Genomic DNA, 24,784 nt, shown 5'->3' with positions numbered 1-24,784 from the left:
TAATGACAATAATGAAATTTCAAATAAGTCCTATAAGGACTTACTGATATAAATCCATTTTGATTACAATCAGGGGAGGTAATCAGATATAAGATAAAATAACTCTAGAACCTATGAATGGATCTGATTTGTTATGGAATCCAAGATTTATTGTTGTTGAAGATATTTTGGAAGTTTGTATCAAATAAAACCATAAATGAAGTCTCTATATGGCTGCAAAAGCCAAAATAGCCAATCTTGGACCTTTAAGGGGCCATAACTCTGGAACCCATGAAGGAATCTGGCCACTTTAACAAAGGAACTGAGAACTTGTGGTGATACAAGTTTTGTGCAAGTTTGGTTAAAATCAAATCATAGATGAAGCTGCTATTGTGCAGACAAGGTCAAAATAGCTAATTCTGGCCCTTTCAGGGGCCATAATTCTGGAATCCATTATGGGATCTGACCGGTTCAAGAAAGGAACCGAGATCTTATGGTGACACAAGTTTTGTGCAAGTTTGATTAAATTCAAATCATCAATGAAGCTGCTATTGTGCAGACAAGGTCAAAACAGCTAATTCTGGCCCTTTCAGGGGCCATCACTCTGGAACCCATAATGGAATCTGGCCAGTTCAAGAAAGGAACCAAGATCTTATGGTGATAAAAGTTGTGTGCAAGTTTGGTTAAAATAAAATCATAAATGAAGCTGCTATTGTGCAGACAAGGTCAAAATAGCTAATTCTGGCCCTTTCAGGGGCCATAACTCTGGAACCCATAATGGGATCTGGCCAGTTCAAGAAAGGAACTGAGATCTTATGGTGATACAAGTTTTGTGCAAGTTTGATTAAATTCAAATCATCAATGAAGCTGCTATTGTGCAGACAAGGTCAAAACAGCTAATTCTGGCCCTTTCAGGGGCCATCACTCTGGAACCCATAATGGAATCTGGCCAGTTCAAGAAAGGAACCAAGATCTTATGGTGATAAAAGTTGTGTGCAAGTCTGGTTAAAATAAAATCATAAATGAAGCTGCTATTGTGCAGACAAGGTCAAAATAGCTAATTCTGGCCCTTTCAGGGGCCATAACTCTTGAACCCATAATGGAATCTGACCAGTTCAAGAAAGGAACCGAGATCTTGTGGTGATACAAGTTGTGTGCCAGTTTGGTAAAAATAAAATCATAAATGAAGCTGCTATTGTGCAGACAAGGTCAAAATAGCTAATTTTGGCCCTTTCAGGGGCCATAACTCTGGAACCTATTACGGGATCGGGCCAGTTCAGAAAAAAGAACAGAGATCTTATGGTGATACAAGTTGTGTGCAAGTTTAGTTAAAATAAACTCATAAATGAAACCACTATCGTGCAGACAAGAAATTGTTGACGCACGGACGCACGAGACGCACGGACTGACGAGGGTGATCACAAAAGCTCACCTTGTCACTATGTGACAGGTGAGCTAAAAAATCATTACAAAACTGAACTTTAGTGGGGTACAGTTTATATTCAAAGATTCACACAATTAGTAAGCTCTTCTGATCAGTACAAGAGCATATAACATTATGACAATGCTGAAGGAAGATTCAATTGTTAAACTAGAGATGCTTTTGAGAAAAGCACATGTCTCCCACAACTGCCTTGCTTGTCTGGATTGTTCAAACCAATGGTTCCTATCAAAATGTCTAGTTTGTCTGGTCTAGACGATTGGATCCAATCAGTAATTCAAGGGCCATAATTCAAAAGTGCCTGGGCGGATTTGGCTAGTTATCAAACTTGGCCGAGGTCTTATGGTCAAACACATTTTGTTCAAGTTTGGTGAAGATCAGATGAGAAATGTTCAACTTAGAATGCGGACAAGCTTACAGACACACACACAGACATGAGTAAATCAATATGTCTCCCACACCACTGGGTGGTGGGAGACAAAATTAGCTCTGTGGGCCATATTTATCACTGACATCATATAATCTGAAATTTTCTACAAGTTCTACTACCAAAGTTTAAATAGGGTGTATGAACTCACAAAGAATCCATGAACTATTAAATTCAATGATATGTTTGTCACTGGTAAAGAAATTGCAAGATAGGTGAAATTAATAAAACTCAAAAATAAAACTAAGAACATTACTGTACAATCAAAATACCAATCACTTGTGAACAGCATATCTTACACTTTCATAACTGATGTGTTTGTACCCGGTGTTTACCTGCTGAAAGACAGCATGATCTTACACTGAAACAAACATCATCTGTATAAGATGTGAAAGATGCTGTGTTTTCAACAAACACTGCATTTGTATATTCTAAACTATTGAATTCATAAAAAGACTTGGAAAAATGATACAACAAGTACCTGTTCCTAATACTACATTGTCCTACATCATCAGCTACATCTGTTGTCTCCCCTCTAGATCTGGTCAACATTCTTGGAGCACCTGCAGCAGTAACAGCACACAATTTGTTTGACTAACCACAGCAGAACATTTTCAAAACTTATTAAAGCAATCAGTCAGTCCTAGGTCTTGTACTTGACACATTGTTGTATGGAAAATGTTTGTGCTGTGTTATTTGAATATCCATCTTTGTAAGTTATAGACAGGACAAAAAAAATGAAGTAAAACCTTTAACCTTTAAATGTAATCTTGACCTTTGAGCTTGGGATCTATATCCTACATGTTAGACTTTATCTAGTAATGGTGAATGTTTTCAGGGATTTTCATCAGGAAATTGGGAAGAGGCCTTGGCCTTTCAAATTGGGAAATTTATGCACGATGATTGTCCATTTTGGGAAAAATAACCAACCGAAAGTAAACACTGGAAGATGAATCAAATTTATCTCCCCTGAAACACAGACTAAATTCCAGGCCATGGAACATTACATATTAGACTGGTAATGCATCACACTAGGTTCTGTATGCTGTAAGGCTATTAGTGTGACAAAAAAGCGATACCAGACAAACACTTTCTCTGGAAATACTAAAATGTAAACAAAATCTGAACCATCTGTTGCATGATTTTGGGAAATCTTACCTTGCATTTTGGGAAATATCTCTGCCACAGTTGGGAAAAAATAGTATATTTTTGGACTGGGAAGAGGCCTTTTATAGGCCTCTGTTATATAAGGACGAAAAGCCCTGGTTTTTGCTAAGTCATACGAATATTCATCCATCTTAAAACCTTTCCGGCTGAGACTGACCTTTTAGCTAAGGGTCTAGGTCTTGCACCAACACACTGTCTAGTTATGGTGAAAGTTGAGCTAAAGTACTTCCAAACATTCATACAAGTCACAGAGTGGACAAGAAAAATGATGTAAAATCTCTGACCTCTAAGTGTGACCATGACCTTTAAAGTTGGAGTAGGAGACTTGAAGTGACATGTCGTCTTATTATGATGAATGTTTTTGCCTAGCTATTTGAATATCCATGTATGCATAAACAAGAAAAATGACTTTAAATCTTGTGGTCTAGACCTCTATGTTTGGGGTCTGTATACTGCACATCAAATGCTTTGTTATGCTAGTTATTTGTGCCAAGTTATTTCAAAATTGGAACATGCACAATAACCTTATTACTGTAAAACACTTTAAATTCGCGAGATCTTTATTTCGCGAATTTGTCCCGATTTTTGGCATTTTATTATTTCGTGAAATCTTAAATTCGCGATGTTAAAATCGTAATTTTGAATTCGCGAATGTGAATCCGGAAGAAAACCGGAAGTAAGATTGCATTTGGTTACTTTCTGCAATTATGGTACCTGTATGACGTCACTGTTAAAAGTTTATTCTCCGGTCCGCTAGTGCGTGTTACGCTCTTATTGATAGCAGATAAATGCCTTTAATATCTGATATGTGCTCACTGTTGTATAGTCGTCAATAAATTGTTCCTTTCTTTTGTTATTACGTAGCTTTAATATCCGTAACATTTACAAGTGTTAGAAATATCAGTTTGGGTTTGAAACCGGCTATAATCGCAATGTAATTACGTGCCGGTGAGCTTATGGACGATGGAAGATAAAGGTTCAAAACAGGTAAAATAAATAAGTTTAAACTAAAAAATATCATGGCTCGACTGGGACTCCATATTTACAATGAACGTTTGATCTTTGAACATTTATTATGCACCCAATCATTGCAAACTTTTCACAGTTTCTTTCAGTTTTGAAAAAAGTGTAAACCATTGTAAAATTGGTAAACAATGGTACATTTTGTATAATAATTATCTTCGTCTTTTGAAAAGGGAAACTGTTTCGTTAGGCGTTAAAAATAATTGAGTGTATGTATGCCAATTTCAAAGCGTGTTTTGAGGAGTTTTATGCTAACGAAATCGCCGTCCAATTAAAGGATAGTAACATTGACTCTGTAAATGTTGATTGTCCACTGTGAAACCACTGCACGCTAAATGGCTTGTTAAAACCATGCAGAAAATTGAGAATTACACTGATATGGTACAGCGTGGCTGGATTCAGGCTGGAATTCACGTCACAGCTTAATTTAGAATTACTAGTACTTAGTACATGTACTATAGTATTGTGATGGAAGATAACTTTGTTTGAGCGGTCATGTACAGTAACACCATTAGTTTCTTCCCTTGTGCTGATCGATACGTCATGAATTGGATAAATGTTTACTATTAAATAATAAAAATTATACTTTGCTGTATACATGTATATTTTGTATATAATATAGTCATTTACCCGTACTTGTTGAACCATGGTGGAATCACGCAAAATCACAATAACTGAATTTCGTAAGTGCGAACATTTATCGTTCAGACACTATTTCGGACATCAGGAATTTCAGATAAACACGAACAGGTAAAGCTATTTTTCGCGGTCACTTTGAATTCGCGAGTACTTAACCTCGCGAATATTAGCGAAAATTAAATTCTCGCGAATAAAAGGTGTTTTACAGTAGCCAGACACAATTTTGTGAACACACAAACATATACACTCGCGGGCACACACACAAGCATGGACAAACAGACATCTGAACTTGTGTCCCCCATGAGTCATATCATCACCAAAGAATATGTCCTTGTATCAACAATTTGACTTACAGTTTGAAGTAACTTGTTCTACTGACCTGATGGTGCAAGATCTGTAAAATTTATAATAACCCTTACAGAAGCAAGCCTCTGTGGCGTACATGCTGCGTATTTGCTGTGTATATGCCGTGAACACAGTAGTACGCCAGAGGAGTACATTTTACATACACCGCATGCCGCGTACATGCCGCGTACTATTTCGACGAGTACACAGCATGTACGCAGGAGGTCACTAGTACACTTCAAGTACGCAGCACAGACTCTGAAAATTTAAGGAGTACACTGCATGTACGCAGGAGGGACTTGTACAAGAAAATAGTACACTGCATGTACACCGCAGATACTTCGAAATTTATAACACTTATATTTAGTTGCATTAAAGTTGTTTCCCCTTGATACAGTTACGCCATTTTCTTCAGATGTTTACCAAATTACATGCTACAAAAATTGATTTATTTCATTGAAAAGTGGATGAAGAAAAGCATACTAATTTATTTGATAACATCAATCTACATTATTTTGGTAAGGGTAAATACTTATTGATGCATGTCACTTATCTTTTTTCTGTTTTTTTCTGTCCAAATGATCAGCATTTGCATAAGAAAGTTGGTGGGGTAAGGAATTTACATTATCACAGCAGTTTCGCCACAAGAGTACACAGCATGTATGCAGCAGGAGTACACAGCATGTACGCCGCAGGACTCGGGCCAGGAGTACACAGAATGTACGCCACAGGAGTACACAGCATGTACGCCACAGGAGTACACAGCATGTACGCCGCAGGGGTAGTACACCGCAGTCTCATTTGCATGTGAAAAGTGTATGTGCCGCGTACATGCTGCGTACTAGTTCCCGCATAATAAATTCCTCCAGCGTACATCCTGTGTACTATGTAGTCCACAGCATGTACGCAGCAAGTAGTACGCGGCAGAGCTCATTTGCATGTCAAAAGTGTACTACAAACGTACTATCGGTGTATGTGCGGTGTATATCCTGCGTACTATTTAAAGCCCTTGATTTCAGTACACATCATGTACGCATCATATACGCTGTATGTACACAGCAAGAGTACGCAGCAGGCCTTTTTCTTCTGTAAGGGAATATTTCTGATCATTAAGACATTAAGAAACTCCTTAAATAAATCAGCAGGTCATACATAGTTTGTGCAGTCTACAATTCAACACTAAATTTTCTTTGGCTAAAGTCTAAAGAAAAAGGTTTATGAAAATTAATTTCTGATGCCATGTAATATGGCTTGGATGGTATTGATATGTTGACAATGACACGTGTGTCAAGATTTTTGTCACCACAGTGTGGCTGTGTGATGTAGAGCTCGAGTTCAACACTAATCACTAGTGTACCACGCTTACTGCTACATTACAATATATTGCCAGTCTATAACCTATCAGAAAGAGTCATAGGCGGGTAATGAATTACTTCAGGTTTTCTGTCAAATCATCATGGAAAACCTTTTTTCAGATCACAGGATCAAACTCCCTACTTCTCAATTTACAATATTCTGCTCTACCTACTGGTCTAATTGGACAACTGTAACACTGAGTTGATTTAAATAAGGAAAAATACATACCACCAAAAACATCTTCATGTTGAAAAAGTTTTACTTTTTTCTGTTCAGATGGCCAGCTATCATCATCACTGTCTTGATTTGTCCTGTCCAAGAAAGGTGACCTAAATGGTGTGTATCTCTTCCTTTTATTCTTCATTTCAGGGGAGCATAATCCTGCTGTACATTGAAGCGGGGATCCCATAGGGACTGGTATTTCCTGAAGTGTTGTCATCACAGGGACTGGTATTCTCTTGAGCTGGGTCACAGCAAAATGGTTCTCTGGTACAGGATTGTAATTCTCCTTCTTAACATTTTGGGGAGTTTGGTCGTACAGTTCTGGATTCACATGAACAACTTTAGGTGTTACATTTGAGATGTTTTTAAAACATTTCACTGCAGAAGTAGATGAAACTGAGCTTGCGTCCATTAGTTTATTCTGCAGATTCCTCTGGGATGGACTTGCATGCACTATTTGGATTTTGACATTTCTTACAGGTATTGTCTTAATGACTTTTCCACCTATTTGTGAAATGGAGGAAGGAGCGGAACTTGGCGTAGAAGTTTTGAAAGAGTGAGATTTTCCACTTATGTTCAACTGCTTTGTTTTATTATTTGTATCAATGTCAGACTTGGAATGTAAACTACCGCTTGCTGTGAATGGAGTAAACTGGTGCGTATTTGAAAACATCTTCAATGGATATACTGTATGTTCTGTGTATTCAAAATCACTGTTGTTTGCCTGATTTGTGAGGATCTCTGTCATTGGTCGTATTGTACTGTGAAAACCAGCACTTGTTGAAGTAGCAGCTATTTCTGCGTCAATCTTCGGTTTGGTTTCAAGGATATTTTCTGGTGACACACTTTCCATTTCTTTATGTCCGGGAGTATCGGCTTTATCTGGAAGATGGTGCTTGCTGGCAGAATGCCAGATACCCTGGGAAATAATGAAAATACAAATCTTTAAGCAAAATAACTGTCATTTAATTTGACCTGTTCCATGATTATGTAATTTAAGCTACTTGTTTACTGTTGGGACAAAAGGTTTAATGTCTTAATCTATGACCCAAGAAAAAACAAAAAATCTTCAAAATTGGGTTTGGTTGGATACCTAAAGCTGTCTCAAAATATAACGAAAAAATAAAATCCTTAAAGGCGTACGCTAGAATTCCCTGTATATGAGATGGGCGAAAATTTTCCCAATAACAGAATTTCTTTAAACTTTGGATATTGAAGAACAATCATCTTAGAAACAAAAAAATGCAATAAAAATCATAGGTCATCGGATTCGAAAAAGAGTTATCTGCCCTTGAAAACGTCATTTTTGGAGGAAATGCCATTTTCAAGGGCAGATAACTCTTTTTCGATACCGGTGACCTATGATTTTTATTGCATTTTTTTGTTTCTTAGATGATTGTCCTTCAATATCCAAAGTTTAAAGAAATTCTGTTATTGGGAAAATTTTCGCACCAAATTCTAGCATACGTCTTTAAGATATTGTAAATGTCCTTATAGATAATGATTTTGTTCATCATTTTCAAACAGCCAATGAATAACGGTAATAATTCTGAGAATTCTGATACTTTGAAATAACTTATTTTCACGAGGGACTAACTTTCACGGATTTCACGGATGCGTCAATCTACAGAATTAAATTCTGATAGATAAAACAATGTACTATCTATTCTGTCTTTGAATTTTGATAACCAGGAATTGTGGCCACCATGAAACTGTTTTTTGTCAAAACCACAGAATTTTATACAAATAAAATCAAACAATTTCACAGCGAGTTTAAATTTCTCAAAGAAACTATCAAGTTTTAACAGTATATATCAATGGAAGGCAAAAAAATACTTCTACATTCTTTAACCAACCTAATAAACAGCACCTGATGTGACACCTACAGATGAATACAGAATGGTTCATCTTTGAGGGAAACAGTTGATAATGTCTACACTTCTCCCATAGGATTGATAAAAGTTTAGAAAAACATTCAAAGATAACTATTCTGTTATTCCCTTAGAAAGTAAACAGAAAGAGGACTGGAATACCTTAGTTGATGGACTATGTAGAAATACAGTGTCTCTGTATCGGACTGGGCTGGACAGATCAAAACCTTCATCTGTATCCTCCATACATGTTGATGTACTAACTGTCTCTTCTCGCTGTGCAACACAATAAAAAGTGGTTAAAAATAGTTGCTGTTTTATTAACTAAATATTGCAATAGTGATTTGTAATCATTTTCCTTATTTATGCAAATTTTTTTTTAAAGATTTTAAAGATTTGCAGTAATTTAAGCAGGACAATTTCGAATTTGTTTACGTTTTGAGAGCAGTCTTCATTCAACGCACACAAGAAAGCAAATATTTTTTAACTTTGATACTGTTTTTATCCCCGCCAGGAAATCTTTCAAAAGAAAAAAATCAAAACTTTTGAATTTTCTTACACTGATTCGATGTTTTTACGTGAATATATTTTAAAGGTTGTTTGAGGATCTAGAAAGATCTACAGATTAAATCATCATCATTTTTTCCAAGCCTGCAATGTGCTTGCAGAAATCACAAACTAGAGGTTGATCTTCACTAAAAATGCATGTCTCCCTCCACTTACCATGCAAAAATTGTAAATTACCACAAATGAACAGTGGTAACTCCTATGAAGTTTGGTGGAACTCCAACTGGTGGTATAGGAGAAGTAGCAAAGATCAAAGACAAATCAAGGGTCATGATGTTGCTGAAAATCTTTTAAACGGAACATGAAGATAATATGCACAACTACCGTAGATACCCATGTATAATGCGCACCCATGTATAATGCGCACCCCCGATCTTAGTCCAAAATCCTGGGGAAAAAAATAAATAAAAATTTTTGGTTTTCTCGAAAATAAAACCAGTAAATTATTGTTATATTTATTGTTTTACCTTTTTAATTCACTATTTTGAATAAATAAATAGCAGCTGATTCAATATTTCGGAATGGTATCTTTCAAAATGACATGAGCTTCTCAATTCAAACTGATAACAAAAGGTGTGATAGTCTTTTTGTCACGATCATAAAGCCAGTAATTACCGGCAATTAACATGTCACCTCGTGTCAATTATGTTGTTCACAGTTTGATCTCGGTTAAAGATAATTCTTGATCTTTAATTAGTATCATAATTTTTGTGATTTGTAAACATTTCTTTCATCAAAATACTTTTAAATTTATATGAAATTAATTTTGTTTGAAAGAAAAATAAACAATTCGATCTTTTACGGAACGTAACGGCAATCTTAGATTTTAGCGGAGACAGTAAGCGCGGGGAGTAGTTTCCCTTTACCAAAATGGCGAACATCGGTAACAAACTTGTTTTGAAGTTGGAAAATTGTCTATACCTGAGTATTATGCGCACCCACGATTCGGGGGTGGTCCCGGAGGTAAAAAAACTGCGCATTATACATGGGTATCTACGGTATGCTTCACACAACTCACTTGTGAGGTTTGGTGAAATTCAACTTCATTGTATATAAAAAGTAGTGTAAAAACAGTATAGGATGACAAATCAAGGGCCATTAGTCTGTTGAACAACTTGGAACATGCCGATGATGTGCACAGCTGAGCTCAGCAATGATCACTTTTATAAATTAAATGTAATTCCTCCTGGTAGTATTGCAGCAGTTGCCCGTCAAGGTAAAATACAACAAATCAATGGCCACAACTCCACTGAAAATCACATCACTAAACCTAACATGCTGACAATTTGCACAGTGCTGATAACTCTTGTAAGGTTTGGTGAAACTGAAGTGGCCAACATAACATTTGATGAATCAAGGGCCATAACTCAGCTAAAAATCACAGAACGGAAAAATGCCGTTAATATGCATAATGAGACGTGGCACTGATCACTCCTTTGAGGTTTGGTGGAATTCTGGTCAATACTATAAAATAAGTGACCAAAACATTATAAAATTTGATGAATCAAGGGCCATAACTCCACTAATAAATCATCAAACCAGAAAATGTTGACAATATGCACACCTAGGCTTGGCAATGATTGCTCCTGTGAAGTTTGGTGTAAATCCACCTAGTGGTGTCAGAGCTGTGTGGACAAACTTTGTGATAGACGGACAGACTGACAGCAATAAATCAGTAGGTCTCCCCCTGCTCCACTACCCTACATGTGGGAGATATAATTATTCATAAAATATTTTTTAGAAACAATCTGAAACTCACCAAATGCATTAAACCAGTCTAATAGATCTATATGGTCTCACAATGCAATATGTTTAATGGTACTCTCAAATTCAATTGAATTAAATAGATAATTAGTTAAACTTACCATAAATGATGGTGTAACAGTTCGTAGATGTTCTGATTCACTGTATAGTCCCTCTTCTATCAAATTGTTTATTTCTAAAAAGTATAAATATATATTTGGTAAACTGTATACTTCTCCACTTGTTATATCATTGTTCACATGCCAAAACAGGAACCTTGGGAACAATGATTTTCTTTTCAGTTTTAAAAGGAGAAATCCTATCTAAATGCACTAAAAGATTTCATCTACTACTTGTACAAGACTGGTTGTATTCAAGAATAGTTTTAAAAATACACAAAACAAAATTTTATATTTCCGATACAGACACAACTAGAGCTATCACTAAAGGTGATGAATGTACCCCCACATGCACTGACTCAGTACATTGCAATTTGACGCACACAAGATTGCATAATTATGTGGACTGTATGTATATAGACTGTATGTATACAGTATAGTAACAAAAAACGAAGTCCCATAACTATGCAGAATATTTATCTAAAAGAATGTAACATGCACCATGCACAACTAGGGTTGGTACTGATCACTTGTGTGAAGTTTCATTAAATTGGTGTAAGGGTTTAGGTAGATTAGGCACGCAAGATTGATATGCAGACTGTATGTACATAGTATGTAACAAGAAACAAAGTCCCATAACTCTGCAATTTTTTTCTGAAAGAACCTAACATGCCCCATGCACAACTACTGTTGGTACTGATCACTTGTGTGAAGTTTCATTAAATTGTGTCAAGGGGATGAGGAGAGATGGTGTGCACAAGATTGTGTCTATGTATATAGTATAGTAACAAAAAAACAAAGTCCCATAACTCTGCAAAAAATTTTTCTGAAAGAACCTAACATGCCTCATGCACAACTACTGTTGTAACTGATCACTTGTGTGAAGTTTCATTAAATTGTGTCAAGGGGATGAGGAGAGATGGTGCGCACAAGATTGTGTCTATGTATATAGTATAGTAACAAAAAAACAAAAGTCCCATAACTCTGCAATTTTTTTTTCTAAAAGAACCTAACATGCCCCATGCACAACTATTGTTGGTACTGATCACTTGTTTGAAGTTTCATTAAATTCTGTCAAGGGGATAAGGAGAGATGGTGCGCACAAGATTGCGGCTACGGACAGACGTCCAGACGACGTCCTACAATAATGATACTAGTGCATAACTTTTGTTCATTTTTTTTAGCCATGTAAGAGAAAACATAGCCACATTAAACACTTGGAATGAATGACATCAGAATGTACAGTTTCATTGTTCTTCAGCACTAAGTATGCCAAGATTGGCTCGGACAGACAAGACAGATGGACAGACAGACAACCTGAAACCAGTATACCCCCCCTTACAACTTTTTTGTCGGGGGGTACAAAAACTGAATTATTCTACCATGGAAATGGCTGTCATCATCCAGACTGGACTGTGTCTCAACTTTGATTCCTGATTCCTGAGATGATTCAATAGGTTTAAAACCAGTCTCCTGACTCCAATATCTGTGACAGTCAAACTGAGTGATATATTTTGGCGTACTATCCTGCTCGTGGAAGGCTGCTGTGTGGTATAATGGACCAAGTCTCACATTGTTGTCTGTCGTAGAATCAACTGTTGGGGATGAAATTTTTTCCCTACGGTACTTTGAAATCCTGGGATCTTCAATCCCACATGACTTTGATAACTGCAGACATAGCACAACAGAAGAAAAACAATTATCTAGAAATAATGTACATTGAATATTTTCATGTCACTTGCAATGATACAGATTATAAAGATCACATGACTGCCTGTGTAAGACCAAACCCTAGGGACAACATGGAATAGAAAACCAAGTTCTAGCAACATTTTTTATCCATGCTGAACTGAGGGATGGGAAAACATCTGACTTACTAAGGCAGATTTCTTACCTATACATAATAAAATTGCAACAAATTTTCAAAGACACTGTAAACTAAAAATCGGCCATACACCATGATGTCAATATGCCCATATGTAGCTTGCCCAATGACATTTGCCAATTTAATAACCAGTATTTTTGAAAACCAGGCTAAAAACTGTTTGTTCTCCATATTGCCATCTATCCGTGTATCAAATTTCATGGATAGCTATCTTGTACTTTTTTAAGTTATTCCCTATACTGCCATCTATCTATGTATTAAGTTTCATTAAAAAATATCTTGTACCTTTAAACTTATTCAGAATCCCACTTAGTGACTGACTGACAGACTGACAGATGGACTGTGCAAATCAAAGTCCACTTGAAACACAAGTAGGAGACTAACAACCTAATCATATTTACCCTGCGTCCAGGTGGTTGGGTATTTCTTCGGCCATGGTTAGTTACTGGTCTTTCGTCATCATCCTCATCATCATCTGCATCACTAGTTCTGTAATTGCTGGGCTGGTAAAAATCTTCTACAAGAAAAAAATCATACAAAATTTACCTGACTGAATGGATGTAAAACATGCACTTTGTAATCTTTCATCAGAATAAATGTTTATTGTGTAATAATGCTAGGTATAGATAGTTTTATTTTCAACTGTGAGTTGTGTCACATGATACGTTAAACATCATCACTGGTTCGAGCACTGGATGACTCAAGCACCGAGCTTACTCAAACACCTGGCTGACTCAAGCATTGGGCTGATTCGAGCACCGAGCTGATTTGAGCACCAGGCTGACTTGAGCATCGGGCTGTAACAAGTGTGAGGCTGACTCAAGCACCGGGCTGACTCGAGCACCAAGCTGACTTGAGCATCGAGCTGACTCAAGAACCGGGCTGACTTGAGCACCGAGCTGACTCGAGCACCGAGCTGACTCGAGCACCGAGCTGACTCGAGCACCAGGCTGACTTGAGCACCAGCCTGACTCAAGTGCCGGGCTGACTCAAACACAGGAATGTCTGGAGCACAGGAATGTCTGGAGCACAGGGCTGACTAGATCAACGACCTGACTTGAGCACCCGGCTGATTCAAGCACCAGAATGACTCAAGCAGTGGGCTGATTATAGCACCGAGCTGACTCAAGTACTGGGCCGGCTAGGGCACTGGGCTGACTTAAACATCAGGCTTGCTCAAGCAAAAGGCTGGCTTAGGCACTAGACTGGCTCAGACACCAGGCTGACTCAAGTACTGGGCTGACTCAGGCACCGGGTTGTCTCAACCACCAGGCTGACTCAAGCAACTCATGTGGTCCCCAGCAGTTTTCCTATGTTTTCATTGCTTGAAATCTTAGATACTTCAAGCAGTTTGCTCATCCCCCTTACTTACAACTTCAAGTGACCGTTGCTTTTCTGTATATAATTTCAAAACTGACAAGAAGCTGGACAGCCTGCATTGCTTGCATGTTCCAAAAATACAAAATTTAATTGCAATGCCACTAATCATTCAGAATAAGATGTAATGACAAAGTACTAGTACTCTTAGTAAATGCCGCACTCGGGGCCCAAATTCAAACCAAAGCTAGGTCTCCTTATAAAATTGCTGTACCTGAAGATAATATGTCACTCTGCTCTAAGTTACTGGCAATAAACTGTTTTTCTATTTTACAAAATAGCAATACTGGCCTTGAAACCTTGGCAAGGGTTTAATATGGAACTGAATTCCAACCTTAATACAATGTTTCATTGTGATATCCAATTCCTAACTACTGTATAGTGGGTTATATTCATGGTGCCAAATGTTTGTGTTTTTTTAAGAGTTGATTCACTGTGTCTTAATTTCGCGGGAACTACTGAATGCGAATTATAAACCTTGGTTGTAAACAACAGAAATGGAAGTCTGTCGTTGTCTTCCGGACAGAGATGCATATATAGCGTATAATAATAATTCAACACTTGTGCCAAATTTAGTTCTGTAATTCTCACACTGTTTTACTAATATTTAATCACATATCGAAACACATGGTAAGTAGCTTCATCATCTGTGAGAATTTTTTGTGTTTGTAAGGGGAAGTAACAATGTAAAATAAGTAAAGTTTGTAATTGAGTGGGCTCCCTTGGTGAAATGTGAAAATACGCGGAAACATTTAGATTTCGTGCTGTCAATGTTGACTGTGAATATAGCAAAAATTAAACCTCTGCAAATATAACCTGCTATACAGTAATTACTGAGCTGTTTTTAGTAATGGCTACCAAGAAGGGTCCACCAAGGCAATCATTTATTCAATTCTTAATCCCTAACATGAAAAAATATTTCCAACAAAATTTTGGATTAATTCCATCAAGTCGTTCTGGAGGAGAAGTCATTTGAAGAAAATGAATGGAGTGATGGACAGACAGAAATCAGAAAACAGAAAGAAGGACACCACAAGATCCCATTGTGTCAACTTGGTCCTTCCTACCCTGGTAAAATAAAAATGGTAGGAAACCACCTTAGGCAGTAAAGATCCGGAGTTGGCATAATTGCAAGGCTTTTCAGACCACCTTTATGTAAACAGTAAAGGCACAGATTTCAATATATGTCCTGTCACTTCTTACAGTAATCAACTGTGCAAAGTTATTAAGATCAAGACTTGTTAGTAACACTCATATGCCGACCAAAAGATTTTCAAGTTAATGAGCACTGAGCAGGGACTGTTTTCAGTCTGAAGGTCACTGTAACCTTGTCCTTTGACCTATCATCCTCAGAATGATAGGTGTCATTCACTCTCAAGGTCGCTGTAAGCTTGACATTTGACCTACTGACCCCTTAAAAAATAGAGGTCATGTTCTGACCAACGCAATCTTTCCTATGAAGTTCGACAGGCTGCATGGTTCTTCAGTAACTGTGCAGAAACCATTTTCAGTCTCTAGGTCACAGTGACTTTGACCTCCGGCCTACTTACCCCAAAACAACAGGTCATCTAGTGCCCACTGGCAATCATTGTATGAAGTTCAAGAGTTGTAGCCCAAAGTGATCTTGACTGATCGAGCCAAAATCATTATGAATCTCTCAGTTAGTATAGTTTGACCTTTGACCCACAGTGAGGTTCAGTAGACCAAAGAAGTCTTTAGTTATTAATCCTTTTCAGTCTCAAGGTCACTTTGACCTTGATCTCTGACCTTCTGAAACCAAAAAGCAACATCTGCTGACCACAGGGAGTGATCCTGAAGCTTGATCATTGTGGAATAAACAGTTCTCTACTTTATATTGATCAGAAGCTAAATGGAATACCAACCAATTAACTGATAATGAGCAAAACAGAATGCCCCTCTTCTTCAAAGGGATCATGCAGTGACCAAACTGTAGGCCAAAGCCTTCTTTTGCTTAATGAGTGAAAACCATTTTCAGTCTACTGAAACCAAACTGAAAAAGGCTGACCTACAGATTACTGGCACTCATCCTATTAAAGCTGACATCAGGCATTCTTTATTTAATGAGCGGCACCGGCACCAGCATAGATATGGAACATCTGCAAGGCAATGAAACAGTAGTCTATAGCTTCTACACATGTTAATTTTTGATTTGCTTAGTGTTAATTAACTGGTTATCTTTATTCATGTTTACTTACCCATTGGTGTACTATTCATGGCATCAGATATAAACTGGGTATTTAACTTCTGCATAAAATTTGATGGTACAGTCAGTTGTTCACACAGGGCACGGAATGTGTTCTCTAGGAAACATTCATAACCAATGATCCTTTGCATTTGTATAACCTGAAAAACAGCAGAACATGTCAAACCTGAAATCTTAAAGATTCTGAAAAAGTTAAAACAATTTTTCACAGATTTTTGTATACAAATGCTTAATGATTGTTTATTTAAAAGGCAAGGTGTTCCAGATGTTGAAACATTTATACAGACAAGCCAGTGAAAAAAAAACCTATGTTTATCCTAAACAATTTCTTACAATTTGAATGAATTCAACTTTTCCATGAATTTACATATTTTAACACACACATGAAAGAATTAAATGAACAAATATATTTACAGACATTTTAAATAAAGTCTATAAGAAAATCTGTACAACTCAACAAAATAAGCTCAGTTTTTATTGGATCAAGTCTGTTCATGACAGATAATCAAATGTGTAATATCTCTCATGACCTGGAGTACTGGCTTCAGCAGAACTCTGGCTTCAGCAGAACTCTGTTACTTAGGAACAATGAATTCACTCCATTATCCTGAAAGCCTTGAAATGTGCATCATCCCTGATGCCGGCTTCAACAGGACTAGAAATATGCAACACCATGCATGTCGCCTATTACTGGCTTCAGCAGGACTAGAAATATGCAACACCATGCATGTCCCCTATTACTGGCTTCAGAGAACTCTATTATACAGAAACACTGATCCCAAAGACTAGAAATGAGCTGCACCATGAGAAAACCAACATAATGGGTCTGCAACCAGCATGGATCCAGACCAGCCTATGCGGATGGTCTGCATCCATGCTGGGTTTGTGACCAGCATGGATCCAGGCCAGCCTACACGGATGGTCTGGATCCATGCTGGTCGCAAATGCACTATGTTGGTTTTCTCATGGCGCAGCTCAAATGAGAAAATATAACTGAAAAGGACAAACATTATGGACAATGTATAGTGTTACCAAAATAGACTCAAACCCACTTCAAGTTGTATAGTCATTTAATGAAAGTTCAAACGCAAGGTTTTCCAACACTCAATTCCTACAATATTGGATATTGGTATCTATGACAGATGTATATTCATTTTCATAAAATAAACAGAATTCAAATTAATGCCACCTGGTAATAATTAGATATCTATATACAAGTATATGGTTTTTCTACCTTACCTACAGAGTGTTTGCCATGTAAACTGATTCTCTGCCTAATTATCTATTTGTTTCAAAGTCCCATGACGAATATCAATTTCAAAACTGCACAATTTGTATTTGAGCAAAATCCCAAGTTTCATCATTTCATTAATGAAAAGTATGTATTGTTTCCTGGGACACCGGGATTTTTTCGCTAGGCTGATTTGAAAAAATCTGACCTCACACAAGTTTTCATAATGGTAGTCTATGGGAAAATTTTAATGAAACTTCTCACAGTCTAAATAAAAAGATGAACTATAATGTATTGGAATAAAATGTAAAGGTCTGTCTGCTTGTTTGTGAGATATTTTCCCACCATTAAAAAGATCTGCACATTTCAAGCTGATTTTAAGATATTTCTAGACTTATTTAACATGTCAGATGTTTTAATGTAGGGATAACCCATGTTTTTTCGTGTTATAACATCTGAAGAATCCCGAGGGATTGGTTGGTGCCCGAGCCCGTCAGGGCGAGGGTACCAACATATCCCAAGAATGAACATGAACATGCGCTAACATGAAATGAACATGCGCTAATGCTATTATAGCATAAAACGCGTAAAAACTGATAAATGAATACAATGTCACTCAACGTCATTAAATTTCCACGAAATGCGCGGGAATGTCTGTGTTATTTTTTTACGTTGACGTCATTTTGTTTTGAATTATCCGTTATGGGGCCGAATGAGGTTTATGCTTTGCCACGGGACGCGCATATATAACTAGAGCTATCACTAAAGGTGATGAATGTACCCCCCCGCATGCACTGACACAGTACATTGCAATTTGACGCACACAAGATTGCATAATTATGTGGACTGTATGTATATAGACTGTATGTATACAGTATAGTAACAAAAAACAAAGTCCCATAACTATGCAGAATATTTATCTAAAAGAATGTAACATGCACCATGCACAACTAGGGTTGGTACTGATCACTTGTGTGAAGTTTCATTAAATTGTGTGCAAGGGTTTGGTAGATTAGGCACGCACAAGATTGCATATGCAGGCTGTATGTACATAGTATGTTAACAAGAAACAAAGTCCCATAACTCTGCAATTTTTGTCGCTGAAAGAACCTAACATGCCCCATGCACAACTACTGTTGTTACTGATCACTTGTGTGAAGTTTCATTAAATTGTGTCAAGGGGATGAGGAGAGATGGTGCGCACAAGATTGTGTCTATGTATATAGTATAGTAACAAACAAAAAACAAAGTCCCATAACTCTGCAAATTTTTTTTCTGAAATAATCTAACATGCCCCATGCACAACTACTGTTGTTACTGATCACTTGTGTGAAGTTTCATTAAATTTTGTCAAGGGGATGAGGAGAGATGGTGCGCACAAGATTGTGTCTATGTATATAGTATAGTATGTGTCTATGTATATAGTATAGTAACAAAAAAACAAAGTCCCATAACTCTGCAAATTTTTTTTCTAAAAGAACCTAACATGCCCCATGCACAACTACTGTTGGTACTGATCACTTGTGTGAAGTTTCATTAAATTGTGTCAAGGGGATGAGGAGAGATGGTGCGCACAAGACTGTGTCTATGTATATAGTATAGTAACAAAAAAACAAAGTTCCATAACTCTGCAAATTTTTTTTCTAAAAGAACCTAACATGCCCCATGCAAAACTACTGTTGGTACTGATCACTTGTGTGAAGTTTCATTAAATTCTGTCAAGGGGATAAGGAGAGATGGTGCGCACAAGATTGCATCTACGGACAGACAGACAGACGGACAGACAGACAGACAGACAACCTGAAACCAGTATACCCCCCCCTTACAACTTTGTTGTCGGGGGGTACAAAAAGGTGTTATAACAGCACATGAGCGCGAGAATCTCTCTGTTAACACACGTTTTCTCTCCTGTTAAAACACCTCCAAAAAGTGACAAGAACAGCAGTTTTATGCTAGAATATCATATTTTAACTTCAGTATGATAATAGCATTGCCATTATAATTTTACTCACAAATTGCCATTACTTCATACAATGACTTCCATTTCTGCACACCAAATCCCAGCGTTCAGGATAAATGACGGTTACACCATAACATGCAGAACTACCTTAAACAACAGTAACAGGACTAACCAACCTTTGTTTCTTTAGCTCCTGGGTCATACCCTGGTACACGCATACATACATCCTTTAATGACTCATTCAAACTATGGTGTCGCACTCTGGAAACAGATTGTCCCAATTAACTACAGTATCAATTCATGACGGACAAAACCACTGTTCTCAACAGTCAACACACTAAAATTTGGAATTTCCCTATAGGGAACTACATACTATATATTTTGCTAAGAGGAAATTGTGTATGAGTTCTTCAAATAGAAAATGCAGGCCAAAATGCCACTTACCTATCTGTCTCATACTAATTTTTCCCAAAAAGTTTGAGAAGTACAAACACTTCTGTGACTTATCAGATGTTTTCTTAAGAATAGACATACATTTGTGACTTATCAGAAATTAACCATGCAGAAAAACTTTTTTGATAATGTCAAATAGTTTTGACAAAATATGTACTTGTATGAAAACTGAACCAATTTCCAAGTCTAAAAAGGGTCATAATTCAGCCAAAATACTTGACAGATTTATGTACTCTTGCCTACAGGTAGATACTGTTATAATTAACAAGAGTTCAAAGATTCAAAGCCATACAACAAATCGTTTTTACAAAACATTAACGTGTACGAAATATTAACCAATTTCCAAGAAGGGCCACATTTCAGCCAAAATACTCTAATGACAGAGTTATGTACTCTTGCCTACAGGTAGAGACTGTGATAATAAGCAAGTGTTCCAAGTTTGAAGTAAACATCTTTGATGGTGTACAAGATATTACCATTTCATAAAAACTTTAACCAACGCCGACAACGATGCGGGGGTGAGTAGTAAAGCTCTTCATATTCTTTGAATAGTCAAGCTAAAAATCGTTGACAATGGACGAAGGCCTGCTCAGAGGACCTAAAAATGAATAACAAACAGTAGGACAGAACATATTACCTTTCACTTTCTCGATGCCTTTCCATCATTTTCTTGATTGTGTTTGGGGTACGATCTTTACGAGCATAGTGTCTCATACTGGAGTTACTGTCAGTGTCACACTGAGATATAATCTGCTTCTCTGGTGTCTGCATCAGCATCTTGTTCCCGGTTACACTTGTGTTTGGATACTGGCGTCTTTTTGCTAACTTTGTATGTCCCTACAATTAAATATATATACAAACTTAACTTCTGACAGCTCAATACAAGATATTATAACAGCATTACCAATGTGCCGTGCCTAAGGAAGGTTTGCATTTAACACATGTCATCTCCTGGGGATTTTTTTTTGCTAAGTAAATATTGTCAGGCAATACAAATGTTCCTATGCCCTAATTTTTCTTTATCTTGAATCTATCCTTGGTCAAGCAACTGGCAAGCTGACTGGCTTCCTCAAATGAAAGAATTCTACTCCTCATAAGGCTCAAACCCACAGTGGAGAGACCATGATCATTGTTTAAGGTAGTCCTACACTTTAAGATCAATTTCTTTTGATTTTTCAGAACTTAAGAAAATAAAAAATAGGGTTTTGTGCTTGATTATTTGCTAGACTGATTTCAAAAAATTGAACCCAACATATGTTTTCATAATGGGGCATCTTTGAGGAAATCACAATTTTGACATTTTGCGAGTAGGAATTTCCTCAATGAAGATATTAATAAAACTTTTCACAATTATAAATAAACATATATGGTCTGTAAGAGGTAAAATAAGATGTATCTATATAGGTCTGTGTGCTTGTTTTTGAGATATTTGCCCAAGATTAAAAAGATCTGTACTACACAAACTGATTTTAAAACATTATTTGAAATTATCATGTCAGACATTTTATTATCAGATATTTTCTTTAAAATAAGTGGCCCAAATGGGCTTAAGTCGCTCACCTGAAGACGACTATGACCATCTGACCTTGCTTCTAACTAGCTTTGGTGAAAATCCTTTAAGCAGTTCATTTAAACTAGTGACACAGTTTCTGACCTTAGGTACGACACTTTTGAACTTGACCTAGATTTCATATAGACAAACATTCTGACAAAGATTTATGATGATCAAGTTGAAAAGGTTGCCTCTAGTGTTAACAAAGATTTTTCTATGATTTGACCTAATGACCTAGTATTTTTCCATGTGCTCCAGTTACAATTTTATCCAACATTTATAACAGACAAAATTAATATTCCAACCATTTTGAGTGTTAACAATGTTTTTCCATGATTTGACCCAGTGACCTTGAACTTGACCTAGAAAATCCAGTTTTTAACCTTACCTAGACTTGAAAGAGACAAAGACTGACAAAGTTTAATAAAGATGAAGTTGAAAATGTAGTGTCTACAGTGTTAACAAGGTTTTTCTATGATTTAACCTAGTAACCTTCATTAAGATCTGAGGTAACGGAGTTTTGAATCTGACCTATATTTCACAACGATAAATATTTCGACAATTTTTTTTAGATCAAATGGAAAATGTGGTCTCCAGAGTGTTAGCAAGGTTTTTCTATGATTTGACGCAGTGACCTAATTTTTGAGCAAAGTTAAACCAGTTTTTAACTTAATCTAGACTTAAAACAAAATGAAATGATTTTATAACTTGAACTCTTATATTTATATACGAATGTATATGTATATGCAGAAACGCAGAACATACTGTAAAACTTAATAATATACACAATAACTGTAAGTGTTTAAAATATATAACATGTGCAATCTGTGTATACTTAAAAGAATAAAAATGTAACAAGAGGGCCATGATGGCCCTATATATCGCTCACCAGAGTTGATCTGGCCTACTGACCTAGTTTTTTACCCCACATGAGCCAGTTTCGAATTTAACCGAGAGATCATCAAGACAAACATTCTGACCAAGTTTCATAAAGTTTGAGTCACAACTGTAGTCTTTAGAGTGTTCACAAACTTTTCCTTTGATCTGACCAATGTGACCTTGTTTTTGACCTAAATGACCCAGATTAAAACTTGACCTAGAGATCATCAAGACATACTTTCTGACCAAGTTTCATAAAGACTGGGTCACAAATGTGGCCTCTAGAGTGTTCACAAGCTTTTCCTTTGATCTGGCCTACTGACCTAGTTTTTGACCCCACATAACCCAGTTTCAAACTTGACCTAGAGATTATCAAGACAAACATTCTGACCAAGTTTCATAAAGATTGGGTCACAAATGTGACCTCTAGAGTGTTCACAATCTTTTCCTTTGATCTGGCCTACTGACCTATTTTTTAACCCAATATGACCCAGTTTCAACCTTGACCTAGAGATCATCAAGACTAACATACTGACCATGTTTCATAAAGATTGGGCCACAAATGTGGCCTCTAGAGTGTTCACAAGGCAAATGTTGCCAGACGCCGGACAATGACTGGTCACAATAGCTCACCTTGAGCACTTTGTGCTCTGGTGAGCTAAAAATGGAAACATTCTGACAAAGATTTATGATAATCAGTAGCAAATGTAGCCTCAAAAGTGTAAGTTTTTTCTATGATTTGACTTTGTGACCTAGTTTAAGACCTAAGGTAACCCAGTTTTGATCTTGACCTAGGTTTCATAGAGACATACTTTCTCACAAAGTTTTATGAAGATGAGGTAGAAAAAGTGGCCTATAGAGTACTAACAAGGAGTTCCTATTAAATGACCTAGTGACCTAGTTTTTGACCCCAAATTACCCAGTAATGAATTCATCTAAGGGTGTGTTCGATTCAAGTAGAGTCAAGCGGATTTTTCACACTACCACCAATCGAATGCGAGTAGTGCAACCCTAGTGTTGAGGTCACAGGTCAAGAAAATGCTCCTCCCACAATGGGGAGTGAAGTCGAGCAAATGTGCGTATGACTTAATCCAAAATGGGGGCACAGCAGTGGAAAGCAAAAGGTTAGCATTGAGCACAAACTATACCGACTGTGAATAAAGCTGAACATTTGCATCGAAGCTGATGTTGAGAAACAATGAAAATTTATCGAATTAATGTAGATGTGTCCTTTTGATTTAAAAAATTATATTTATGCACAACTTTGCACATAGCCTCACAGTGACTTAACTTTTAAAGTTCTCAGTATTTAGTCTGAGGTGTCTAATTACTTCTATCTCTGCCTTAAACACATAATTATTCAAAATAATACAACTCTTTAATCAAACATCTTAACGTCTTTTGAAAAAAGTTTAACAACAAACGCTCAATACAAATCAGATCTAAAATAGAAGTTTAAAGGGTTTTACTAAACCAAAGATTAGTCATTGTCAAAATAAGGGACTCATTGAACAGTGTTTGTTCTCATTCACTAAAAGGATTAAGATTTCTCTGTAGTGAAAAAATCGCATGTGGTTTCTTTATCTGATATTTGACATTTTCATTTTAATGGAAATCCTTATAATCTATGGCAATTCAATTGTAAGTTTAAAGTAAATGCTTTTCCTCTTATGCAGACAGTGCATAATATTGTTTCTTTGTTGAATTTACATGTTTTCAGTTCTTTTTCTATTTTATTAAAGTGTGACTCTTTTGTATCTTAAAGTACAAAGAAACGCTTGACAATAAATGTTATATGATGCAAAGATATACAAATTTGTTGTAATCAGTGAAAATTCAAACGTTTACATGTGTTTAAAGAAAATACAGTGTTTGCTTTTTAAGTTTTATGGTAAACAAGTTGTTCAAACATGAAAAGTGCAATAAAGACTTCAGGTGAAAATACACTGCAGTTCCGACAAAAATTCAAAGGAATATTGTAATTTTATAGTTATTTTAAAACCAATTTAACTTCAATATATGCAAATTACTAGAAAATGGAAATGACATCACTGATTTGAAAATGCATACAATTAAAGTCAGGATAGTGAATATTTGTTGTGCACTTACTGTTAATTCAAAATGAATTTTTTCTACTTGTCAATTACTGTCAATATCTCACCTTTATTAAGTTCTGGATGTAACAAAAACAGTATCTAATTATCTAATTAACATCACTGTGTACTGCTGTTTTACATTTAAATGCTAAAAAGAAATAGCTAATTGATTTATTACATGTCAATGACTTGCTGTTAGAACATGATCATCTAATTCATTTCATATAA

At 36.5% G+C, this 24,784-nt stretch overlaps 1 protein-coding gene across 1 annotated transcript in view; it reads right to left on the bottom strand.

Annotated features, from left to right (window-relative positions):
• Positions 1 to 24,784, bottom strand: part of LOC123545175 (uncharacterized) — a 41,071-nt gene that overhangs the window by 9,718 nt on the left and 6,569 nt on the right. Inside the window, exons 3-11 of the mRNA XM_045331510.2 lie at positions 20,667 to 20,866; positions 19,753 to 19,837; positions 16,378 to 16,525; positions 13,186 to 13,301; positions 12,282 to 12,567; positions 10,903 to 10,976; positions 8,633 to 8,746; positions 6,606 to 7,518; positions 2,329 to 2,410 (exon numbers count right to left, since the gene is read on the bottom strand). Of these exons, the coding sequence (XP_045187445.2) occupies positions 2,329 to 2,410; positions 6,606 to 7,518; positions 8,633 to 8,746; positions 10,903 to 10,976; positions 12,282 to 12,567; positions 13,186 to 13,301; positions 16,378 to 16,525; positions 19,753 to 19,837; positions 20,667 to 20,866 (2,018 nt within the window). The remainder of the gene's footprint in view (positions 1 to 2,328; positions 2,411 to 6,605; positions 7,519 to 8,632; positions 8,747 to 10,902; positions 10,977 to 12,281; positions 12,568 to 13,185; positions 13,302 to 16,377; positions 16,526 to 19,752; positions 19,838 to 20,666; positions 20,867 to 24,784) is intronic.

The sequence above is a fragment of the Mercenaria mercenaria genome, chromosome 1 (genome assembly GCF_021730395.1).
Source record: "Mercenaria mercenaria strain notata chromosome 1, MADL_Memer_1, whole genome shotgun sequence".
In the NCBI taxonomy this organism is placed as follows: Eukaryota; Metazoa; Mollusca; class Bivalvia; order Venerida; family Veneridae; genus Mercenaria; species Mercenaria mercenaria.
This window is presented reverse-complemented; position numbering and strand designations above follow the sequence as displayed.